This window comes from Micropterus dolomieu, linkage group LG01, assembly GCF_021292245.1.
Source record: "Micropterus dolomieu isolate WLL.071019.BEF.003 ecotype Adirondacks linkage group LG01, ASM2129224v1, whole genome shotgun sequence".
NCBI lineage: Eukaryota > Metazoa > Chordata > Actinopteri > Centrarchiformes > Centrarchidae > Micropterus > Micropterus dolomieu.
In genome coordinates, this window is record NC_060150.1 from 53,242,880 (window position 1) to 53,254,501 (window position 11,622).

General features: G+C 41.8%; 1 protein-coding gene across 1 annotated transcript; it reads right to left on the reverse strand.

Moving 5' to 3' along the window:
• Positions 1 to 1,193: 1,193 nt before the first annotated feature.
• On the reverse strand, positions 1,194 to 10,516 carry LOC123987037 (B-cell receptor CD22-like). Its single transcript, XM_046075617.1, has 6 exons — positions 10,354 to 10,516; positions 9,393 to 9,653; positions 1,944 to 2,204; positions 1,727 to 1,814; positions 1,575 to 1,623; positions 1,194 to 1,429 (listed from the first exon to the last, which is right to left on the reverse strand). Exons 1-6 carry the CDS (start codon positions 10,454 to 10,456, stop codon positions 1,373 to 1,375), a joined length of 819 nt encoding a protein of 272 aa, XP_045931573.1. The 5' UTR covers positions 10,457 to 10,516; the 3' UTR covers positions 1,194 to 1,372.
• Between the last annotated feature and the right edge of the window lie 1,106 nt (positions 10,517 to 11,622).

Consider the following 11,622-nt stretch of genomic DNA (forward strand, 5'->3'; position numbering starts at 1 on the left):
TTGGGCTACTGCAGAAACATGGCGGCGCAACTTGGTGACCTCTATTCAAGAAGACCCACGGTGTATGTAGATAGAAGTCACTCAATCAAATAAAAACACAATGGTTCATTATGTCTTTACACACCACTGAAAACATGGTTATGGATATTATATTGCATTTCTGTCAATAGATCCTCCTAAATTGTAAACACTGGACCTTTAACAGACAAGTAGCCTACATCTTAAAGAGAGAGACAGAGAGATAGTGTTGCTTTGGCCACTGCCAGCAAGATCTCTATAATCATCCACCTCTTGTTTCTACTAAAGCAACACATGTTCATTATACTGTGAACACACAGGATAGAAAAACTCTTTTCAATCTCTATGAAAGAGATATTATTGGTGTAATAGAACAGGGCCTGTGACTCAGGCTGACATATACCAGTGAGCCATAACATTATGACCACCACCTCGTCATAATGTAGGTCTCCCTTTTGACGCAAAACCGTCCTGACCCGTCGAGGCATGGACTTCACTGTGTGTTCTGACACCTTTCTATCAGAACCAGCATCACCTTTTTCAGCAGTTTGACCAACAGTAGCTTGTCTGTTGGATCGGACCAGACGGGCCGGCCTTCACACCCCACATGCATCAATGAGCCTTGGCCGTCCATGACCATGTTGAAAGCTTTTCCTTCCTTGGACCACTTCTGATAGGTACTGATCTCTGCTGACTGTTTTGGAGATGTTCTGACCCAGTCGTCTCGCCATCACAATTTGGCACGCTCACGCTGCCCATTTTTCCTGCTTCTAACACATCAACTATGAGGACAAAATGTACACCTGCTGCCTGATTTATCCCCCCCACTGACAGGTGCCATGGTAACAAGATAATCATGTTATTCACATCACCTGTCAGTGGCCATGTTCTGTACATAATGTTCTGGGTGATCAGTGTCAATTTGAACCTGTTTAAAGGCTGAGGAGCACTTTATACACTTTTTTAAACAAAGAAATGAACCTGATCTCTACTAACATTTGAGAAATTGTATTTTTGTTCATTACTGATATTTACAAACTTTGTTCTGAATAACACCGGGAGTTTGTTTAAAGCTAAAATCCAAAACTTTCTGCACACTGTCGCCCTCTGCAGCAGTGAGAGGAAACTGAAATGATGATCAAACTGCAGAGTTGTTGTGGAAGCTGGCTGTTTATTTCAATCAGCCTGCTGCTGATAATGAAAAATAGAAGTCAAAACATTTGGAGGCAAAGCCAAATCTATCCACTTCCCCCTCATCCTCCGCAGCCCTCGTCCACTGGACTACTTCAATGTTGTACTTCTCTCTGTTTCCATCTAGGTGAGTCCCCTCTGTTTTGACAGCATCAAAAGAAAGTTATACACAGTTTTGGTTCAAGGCTGAGGCGTTGGTACAATCAGGACAAGACTCCAGCTGATGGGAAGAGAAAAGAAGATGAGAGTCAAATGCCTCATGAATCGAATTTGAACAATTGGATTTTTATATCAAAATGAATGTATAAGCCAGCAAATTATAACCCAGAGTAAATTTTGTCACTGTGGCCCAACAGCTTTCTCACCTCTATAGTCTCTATCTGTTCATTTGGTTCAGCAGTGGAGCTCTTCTTCCTGAATTGAATCAAAAAACAAATAAATAAAAAAATGAATGGATAACTCAAAAACTTCAAAGTAAAAGATCAGTAATGGACCTGATTTATTCTTATAGTTTCACCTCATCCACAGACAAAACAGAAGCAGAGGGATCAGCATCACAACCACCAGATTCAACCTGATGATATTTATTATCATTGTTGTTTTATCTAGAAATGGAGATAGACAGTTATTAGATAAACTGTTCTGGACCTCATTAGTAGGATTTGATTCATGAATCAGTTTGCCAGGTGATGCTCTTCTGTTAATCAGCCAAGTAGTGTCATGGAGAAACGTACCTGCTAAAACAATCAGATGTAAGGTGGACTTATAATATCCTCTTTCGTTCTGGGCTTCACAGTAATAATTCCCACTGTGTTCAGCTCTGAAGTCAGTGATGGTGAAGTTCTGTCCTGATGCTTTTGGTGAGTCTTCATTCTCCTTGTACCAGGTATAATTAGCTGCTGGGTTAGCATCACTGCTGCAGGTCAGAGTCACTGTACTGTTCTCCACTATCTCAGCAGAGGGACTCACTGACACAGAGGGAAGCTTTGGAGCATCTGGAGGAGAACATGTAGAGAAATACAACAGTTTCCAAGCAAACAAGGTTGTTGTTCTGAGGGCCACCTCCTGTGAGGGGCACCAGAGGAACACTGAAAACACATAATGCATCAGGAGATGTTCTAATTCATCTGATGCCTTTCTACTAATGCTGTACTTGATAAGCTGTGCTACAGATTCCCAACATGGTAGGGGATAAACCTTGTAGTGACTAAATTGTATCTGTGGCATTTAGTCAAAATGCAGTATTAACTGTTCAGTGGGCAAGGAAGGCATTTGTATGGTTGTTAGAAAAATGTGCTGTGCTTGAGTATTTAAAATTGTTGCAAACCTGTCTTAAACAGGAAAGGCTTAATACTTTCACTGAACTTATAAAACAGGAACTTGTATACAGATATAGACAGAAAAGGCCTACAGGTGAAAGACATGGTGCACCCTAAATAACAACTGTTTCCTACAGCTGTGTGACATGTGATGCACCTAGAAAAAGGTTACCGACTACTTTGTATGACATGAAAAACTATAGGTGTAACCAACTAACCTACTGCTTACAAACAGACTGTCCAGCTCTTCTCGCCAGTCAATTCTGTACTCATTGTGCATGCATTGAATTCTTGCAAGTAAATGTTTGTTGAAGAAGATTCCAGTGACTCTGTCATTCTTTGATAAAGATTTTCTAACAGCATGGTCCTTCGAGCTGGATCCCAGTGTCCCTCCTCCATACAGGATTGGGACCTGAAACCGTGCATACGGGAGTCTGGGACTCCTTAAGAAAGATCTCTAGTTGAATTGCTGTCATATAGAGGCCAGGATCCACTGGAAGGGGGAGGGTGATGGGATCCTACACCGAGACGGAATCACTGGACTCTTAGGAGAGACTAAATGTTACTTAAAGATTAAAACGTTCAAGACAAAACGGTGATGATATTCTGATGAGGCTCCTTAAAATTATATTTTGAGAAATATATCCTTTAATCTAGTACAGAATAATCAGAGTAAGGAAGCAGTAACGTTAAGTTAATAAGTAAGGAATGTGGGATTCCAAAGAGTCTGGGACTCCACGAAGACTACAGGAATAAATAACTCCGTGTGCACGTTAAACAGAGAGAAAAGAAATGTTAGAAATTTCAGTAAAGAAAAAAAAAAGAGGGTACCAATATTTTGTGTGAAAAGTCTTGTGTGTTGAATGTATTCTTGTTGTACGTGTGGGAGGTGGATATTAACAGTAACCCAGTAAAGACAACAAACGGTGTCAACCAAACTGTTTTGCTGCGGAAACCTTTGTTGCATCGTCTTACTGATTGGGTCAGTTGCTCGGGTGAATTCCATACAAACTGACTATAATAATGGGGAACAACTGTTGTGAGCGACAGAGCAGTGAAATAACAGGAAATGGGTAGTACATGTTACAGAGAGGGCAAGGAATTATGAAACATTTGCAGATATAAGGAAAGAAATTTGGCTTTAAAGGGAAACTAAGCGTACCATGTACAAGATTAGTCCAAGAGATAGAAAAAGAGTGTGGTAAGAATGATGAGAAAAAAGAAAAAGCAGGTTATACAGAAGCAAGAGCAACAGTAACATTGAGGAGACGAGACAGGGATTCTGTCAAATCCCCAACCATTTTCTCCCAAGCAATGTCTGCTAACTCAGCCAAATTTAACCCTCCAGGAAAGAGTCAGATATGACGCAATGTGGATGACATTTTGCTGGCCTCTCCTACAAAGGAGAGTTGTAAAACAGACACATTGGCACTGCTATGTTTTCTAGCAGACAAAGACCAGAAAGGCAACAAAAACAATCTACAATTATTGCAAAGCCCACAAATATATGGGCTACTATCTGTCACAAGAAGGGAAACATTTAGACGATGTATGGAAAGCTTCTATTTTGCAGGCTCCAAAACCTAGAACAAAATGACAAATGATGTCCTTTCAGGGATGACTAACTTCTGCAGGAGCTGGATTTCAAATTATGCAGCTATAACAGAAACCTTATCTGCATTAATATATATGATACTCCATTATCAGTTATTAGTATGCTCAGCGGGGTTAGGCTTACCAGACTATTCAAAAGGGTTTGTACAAACAGTAGACTGCAAAGATGGATTTATGACCTCACTACTGATGCAAAGCTATGGGGGAAAACAGAGGCCAATTGCCTACTACTCTAGCAACCTTGAGACTGTGGCTAGAGCCTTACCTCTGTGTGTGCAAGCAGTGGTGGTTGCATCCAGGGTGTAACACATGCTATAGCTATAATACTGTTACAAAATAAGATCTCTCACCTTCCACCATCCAGACATCTTTCATGCATGACTGTACTGTTGTCACAACCACATTTGATGTACAACTCTGAATCCATCAACTTTATTACCGTTAGAAACTGATGGAACACCACCTGACTGCCTGTCAGAAATAACACAAAGTGTTGTACCACGACCAGACTTGACTGACACACCACATGATGACGCACAATACTCCAGATGGTATGAATGCAACAGGATTTGCTGTAGTGACTCAAGACAAAGTATTAATGCCACTACCAAAACATTACATTATTTGAATTTATTACAAGCAGCTGAATAAGTGGCTTTAACAGAAGCATGTAAACCAGCCTGAGATACAGTCAGGTCCATAAATATTGGGACATCGACACAATTCTAATCTTTTTGGCTCTATACACCACCACAATGGATTTGAAATGAAACGAACAAGATGTGCTTTAACTGCAGACTTTCAGCTTTAATATGAGGGTATTTACATCCAAATAAGGTGAACGGCGTAGGAAATACAACAGGGACCAAAAGTAATGGGACAATTGGCTGCTCAGCTGTTCCATGGCCAGGTGTGTGTTATTCCCTCATTATCCCATTTACAAGGAGCAGATAAAAGGTCCAGAGTTCATTTCAAGTGTGCTATTTGCATTTGGAATCTGTTGCTATCAACTCTCAATATGAGATCCAAAGAGCTGTCACTATCAGTGAAGCAAGCCATCATTAGGCTGAAAAATCAAAACAAACCCATCAGAGAGATAGCAAAAACATTAGGTGTGGCCAAATCAACTGTTTGGAATATTCTTAAAAAGAAAGAACGCACCGGTGAGCTCAGCAACACCAAAAGACCCGGAAGACCACGGAAAACAACTGTGGTGGAGAAAACACCCTTCAACAGTTGGCCAGATCAAGAACACTCTCCAGGAGGTAGGTGTATGTGTGTCAAAGTCAACAATCAAGAGAAGACTTCACTTGAGTGAATGCAGAGGGTTCACCACAAGATGTAAACCATTGGTGAGCCTCAAAAAAAGGAAGGCCAGATTAGAGTTTGCCAAACAACATCTAAAAAAGCCTTCACAGTTCAACATCCTATGGAGAGATGAGACAAAGATCAACTTGTACCAGAGTGATGAGAAGAGAAGAGTATGGAGAAGGAAAGGAACTGCTCATGATCCAAAACATACCACCTCATCAGTGAAGCATGGTAGTGTCATGGCGTGGGCATGTATGGCTGCCAATGGAACTGGTTCTCTTGTATTTATTGATGATGTGACTGCTCACAAAAGCAGCAGGATGAATTCTGAAGTGTTTCGGGCAATATTATCTGCTCATATTCAGCCAAATGCTTCAGAACTCATTGGACGGCGCTTCACAGTGCAGATGGACAGTGACCCTAAGCATACTGCGAAAGCAACCAAAGCGTTTTTTAAGGGAAAGAAGTGGAATGTTATGCAATGGCCAAGTCTATCACCTGACCTGAATCCGAATGAGCATGCATTTCACTTGCTGAAGACAAAACTGAAGGGAAAATGCCCCAAGAACAAGCAGCACCAGTGATGAAACCCAGTGTCTGGTGATGTCTATGCGTTCCAGACTTCAGGCTGTAATTGACTGCAAAGGATTTGCAACCAGGTATTAAAAAGTGAAAGTTTGATTTATGATTGTTAATCTGTCCCATTACTTTTGGTCCCTTAATGGATGTAAATACTCTCAAATTAAAGCTGAAAGTCTGCAGTTAAAGCACATCTTGTTTGTTTCATTTCAAATCCATTGTGGTGGTGTATAGAGCCAAAAAGATTACAATTGTGTCGATGTCCCAATATTTATGGACCTGACTGTAAAATAGCCAATATCTACTCTAATAGTCAATATGTATTTTCAACTGTCCATGTGTTTACGCAACACTGGAAAAACAGAGGTATGGTTACCTCTACAGGGAAGCCAATAAATCATAGAGACCTTATACTTAACTTAATTGCAGCAATACAACTACCTAAAAAAGTTGCAATATGCAAATGTAAAGCACACACAAAATGGACAGATCCTGTGATAATGGCACACATTTTGCCATCTCACTTATTGCACAAGCACTTAAGATTGAAAAAAAATTTTTTGCATACCACTCACACTCTGCAGGACGAATAGAAAGACATAATGGAACGCTTAAGTCAAAACTGAAGAACACTATGGAGGAGACAGGAAAGAATTGGTTGTTCTGTCTCCCCCTACTAGTAGTGAGCATGCATATCACACCAACATCACCAGGACAGACTCCTTTTGAGATGACGTATGGCAACAGAGGACTCAGTGGTACAGCGTATGGCAACAGAGGACTCAGTGGTACAGCCGGGAGACCGGGTATTGATCAAAGCCATAAAGAGGAAAAACGGGTCCAGTCCCACGTTGGACGGCCTGTTTCAAGTCCTCCTCACCACCTCCACAGCACTAAAAACTGCTGAAAGAACTACCTGGATCCATCTGTCACACTGTAAAAAGGTATTTGGTCTGTCTGAAGAGACAGACCAGGCTGAGAAACTTTAAATTCACCGATCCGCCGAAGGTTGGGGGAAGTCTGAGCTACAAAAGGGATTCATTAAATATATTTAGCAAGATGTCTCAAACCCAGTGAAGAATACAGATCCCAGTCACGTAGAGGAGAGGTGGAAATAACGAATATCAGTAAGGAGCTGCAGGTGACTGCAGGGGCGGGGAATAAAAACGGCGCCGTCAAGTCGGACACATTCTACCTGCGTGAGCTTACTGTGAGCTGAGATCAATGATTGAGCTCGCGGCATCTGCAAAGAAAAATGCCGTGAGACCAGGCAAAAGTGTGGTTCCAACTTGGTGCAGCTGGGGAAAAGCAACTGCAGCCACCGGACTCCGCGCCTGCAGCCGCCTTGCTCCCACGAGGTTTTAATGTCATGTGACATGGTGACGTTTTGCAGCGCCGGCAAAAGTCGGACACAATTTCTAACCAGCATGCCTTATTTTAAGTCCAGCTTGCAAGACATTAAGTCAGTGCTGCGCAGCGCCGCATGAAGTCAAACGCACCTAATATCTTCAAAATTCGCAATCAACAATGCCCCTAGAGGGCCTTCACAGAACTACAGCTTGTGGTGGTACATTTGACTCCAGAGTGTACATTGATGCTTTAAGAGTTCTAATCTCAGGGAGTGCCTGGAGGAGTGCCCGTAACCAAGTGACTTAGGGGTTTGAGTCATTCCTCATATGATCAACAACAAATAAGAAGATAGATTAGATAAACTAAGGAGGTAACTAAGGTTGCGGGAAGGTGATTTCTCTAAGGAGGTGAGGGCGTGCGGATGGAGAAGGAATGGTGAACCGTATCAGTTTGTGATCAGAGAGGGGAAAGAGGCATGGATGGAGATCGGGCACTGGTAGGTTAGTGGAGCAGACCAGGTCGAGGATGGGACCTTTGTCATGGGTGGGGAATGTGAAATGTTGGATGAGAGTGAAGTTTTCCAGTAAAATGGTGAATTCTGATGACAGCTTGCAGGTGGGGGAGTCTATATGGATGTTGAAGTCACCGAGTAGCAGCAGACGTGAAGAGAGAGATGAGGCTAGAGTTAGGAGTTCTGTAAAATCAGAGAGGAAGGAAGGGTTTGGTAGGTGGCCGGTAGATGAGGATAACTGTCATGGAGGAAAGAGCTTTGAAGGGGAGATATTCAAATGAAGATACTGAGGGGAGGGTAAGTTCGGTGATCTGGAAGTTCTGATTGTAAATGACGGCAAGGCCGCCACCACGACGGGAGGGGCGGGGTTTGCAGATGTAATTGTAGCCAGTGGTTGAGAGAGAAGAAGTCATTGGGTTGTTGGCAGGATTCGGTAAGCAGAAGGAAATCCAGCGTGTTGTCGAGGATTAGGTCATGGAGGGCAGGGGCTTTATTGTTAATCGATCGGGTGTTGAGGAGGGCAAAGTTGGCATGGTGAGACGGTGGTGAGATGGGGGCAGGCTGGAAAGATCTGAGGTTGTCCCAATTAACAGTGCGTGTGGGGGGTAATGCAGTTGAGGAGGGACAGCGAGGGAATTTGCAAATGATTGGAGAATAGGCATAGGTGAAGTGTGAATAGTGATTTAGTCCAGTCCGGGTTTTTTGTGCAGCCTGTCGGTGCGCTCAGCTCTATGTGATGCAGTGGGAGAAGCATTCCGATGACGTGGGAGAGGTGCGACAGAGCGTGCAGGGGACCAGATGGACGGAATGGATTGTCCGTGGTGAAGATAAACAAACTTGTGGCGAGAGCTTCTGTGGATGTAACGAGGTCATCTAAGAAGTCCGAGCACGAGCAGCTAGCTAGCGGGAAACCGACGAGGCAGTAGTCCGGTCGAGATGCCCAAGCGGCTTCAGGAACCAGCTGAAAGGCTGTCCAGAGGTAGGGGTACAGTGAACACAAACACTAACAAAACAGGAGCAAAGGAAGGAATAGCAGACGGAAAAGCGGCCAATAAATGGCGCCAGCGTCCTCTCACGTCGTAACCTCCAGGCAGGGAGCCTGATTGATTCTGGATGAATCTGCTTTGGGCGCAGACAGACAAGTTGTTTACAGGCAGACAGACAGACACATGAACAAATGGCAGGCACGATGCTGTCTTAAGTTTAGCTGAAGCTAACAGGAGGTCTCAGTCAGGCTAACTGAGTGGGTATCTTTGTCCTGGTAGTTGTGTGTAGGTTTATTGCCAGTGTTGGGAAGAAACCTACAGACTATCAGGACGTTGGTCTGAGGCCCTGTTTGTGACTTCAGCACTCTCTGGAGCTGCTCAATGAATTACAGCAGACAGTAAATGTGAAGCAAGTAGATCTGAAGGATGTAGGCATGGTCAGTAAAATCTTCTCCTGCAAAGACTGGACAGATTTAAGCTGTGTGTTATTTTGAAATAAGCTGTTCCACTCACATTTCACATTAATGATGTATTTAGTTGTCTTCCTCCCCAGCTGGTTCTCAGCTGCACAGTAATACTCTCCAGAGTCAGAGGACTGGATGGAGCTGAAGACAAGCTGTGGTTCTTTACTGAGAGGTTTGAGGTTTACATTTGTCTTGTACCAGGTGTATTTAGCTGCTGGGTTAGCATCACTGCTGCAGGTCAGAGTCACTGAACTGCCCTCCACTATCTCAGCAGAGGGACTCACTGACACAGAGGGAAGCTTTGGAGCATCTGGAGAAGAGTTGAACATGAATTACTTAAAGATTAGAATTTGTTCTCATAGATGTTTCATTAAAACTTCTCTGTGATAGATAGATAGATAGATGTCCCAGGTTTGACTCCTGCTGGTGGAAACTGACAGCCAATAACAGACCATTAATCATCTGTAATTTGTAATTTTCAACAACTCTACACATTTTTCTGTGGTTGTTGCTGCACTTTTGTGTTTCAGATTTAGCACTACTAAGATGTCTGTTGAGTCTGTCAGGAATAAATCCAGAAACTGGTGAGGCCATTATAATGTTTTACTATGAAAAACAATAACAATATCCATTCTGTCTCAGTTAAAAACTGTTCAGTTAACTCAGAGATGTATTGGTCCTGACGTCATCAATAGAAGTAATGGAGCGTCTCAGTAACAGAAACATTATAACTACCAAAACATTAAATGTAGCAACAAGATGTTTTATACTTCAAATATTCCTGAATCACAAAAATGTAAATAATAGGAAAGCATTTCCAATCTCAATATTGCTTTTCTACTGGTAGTAGCATGTTCTTTGTATAAATATTCTATATTATATATTAATATTAATATAAATATTAATGCTGTGTCTACAATAAGATCTATAAGACTCCAGAATGGTCTGTGAATATAATAGTATATTATATTCACAGACCACCTACCCCCAACAACATGGACTAAACTCACACACTGAAGGAGAGCGGAAATCCTCATGTCCTTTTACAGCACAGGAGATGATGTCTCCAGGATAAAACTGATCTTTATAAGAAGATGTCTCCACCCTTTCCATTTTCTGTCCATTCTTGAACCAGACGTAGGAAGGATGATCAGGTAGACGACAGCTGTTGTGACAAAGCAGCTCTGCCTCAGTATAATTCTGATAGACTGTTGATCTGATCACCTGCACCTGGAGATCTGGATCTGTGAAGGAAAAACTGAAATATGCTCACTGGAGCAAAAACATGTCCTTTTTGTGGCTTGTTGCATTGCCTATTAGCCACTCAAACAATCGGGATACTCCTATTTTCAGTCAGCTATTGATTAAGGACGTCAGCATCCAGTTGGCAATTTGTTTTCAGCTGATCTGAAGCAGCTGGTTCGGATCTAAGAAAATACCCGAATATGTTTATCAAGGCTATCAATGGCGCCTCTTAAGACATTAAATCCTCTGACAACATGATTTGTGATATTTTTGGGGAGTCTCTAAAATATTGACAATATGCTATTTTTGACATTCATTTCTGTTTTTCTGTATCATCATGAATCGTGTAAATATGGAGCATCAGGCTTCATCCAGCCAGGGGGAATGGTAGAGAGGCTGCTGCAGCCGTTGTGTCTTCTTTACACTAATTGTAGCAAAATGGCTACATATGGTAATCTTAGGCATAAACAATGTCAGAAAGTAATCATTAAAGACATCTTCATTTGTCATTAAATGCTCATCCATACCTTTAAAGCCGAGCTTTACTCCAAATGAGCCCAGCCTATATTGAATTAATGAATGAAAATTACCCAAAAATCAATAAACAATAACACTGAATTAATTTGATTCTGAAGAAATCTTAAAAACCACAGGATTCTCAGGCAACGTCTGAGGTGTTCCTGTTCCATTTGTTAGTGAGTTATAAACTGAACGTTGAGCCTGCTGTTTTTCTTATGTTCAAGCTCATCTTAATTACATTTAATCAAGCACACATAGCTACACTAATCGGACATATTAAATGTCAAAATCAATATTTTTCAGTTTTGGTTTTAAAACAATAAAATTACTTGGTTTTTTTTGTGTTTTCTGATTCCGTTTTGAAACAGAATAATCAAAGAACGAATCATACACGGATTTCAATTAATCACACTTAAAATTCTCTCCTTTAGGATCACTATTCGACACGTTCACTTGTCATCAGATAGTTTAAATGTGCTGTTACAGTTTGTGTTCATCAGTACCTGTGACAGTCA

What these genes read in the sequence shown, in the direction of transcription:
- LOC123987037 (XM_046075617.1), bottom strand. Translation starts at nt 10,456, where the DNA reads ATGGAAAGGGTGGAGACATCTTCTTATAAAGATCAGTTTTATCCTGGA. An exon ending in ATACATCATTAATGTGAAAT is followed by an intron (nt 2,205 to 9,392) that starts GTGAGTGGAACA and finishes GTTCTCCTCCAG; the next exon opens with ATGCTCCAAAGCTTCCCTCT. An exon ending in CTGTTTTGTCTGTGGATGAG is followed by an intron (nt 1,624 to 1,726) that starts GTGAAACTATAA and finishes GATTCAATTCAG; the next exon opens with GAAGAAGAGCTCCACTGCTG.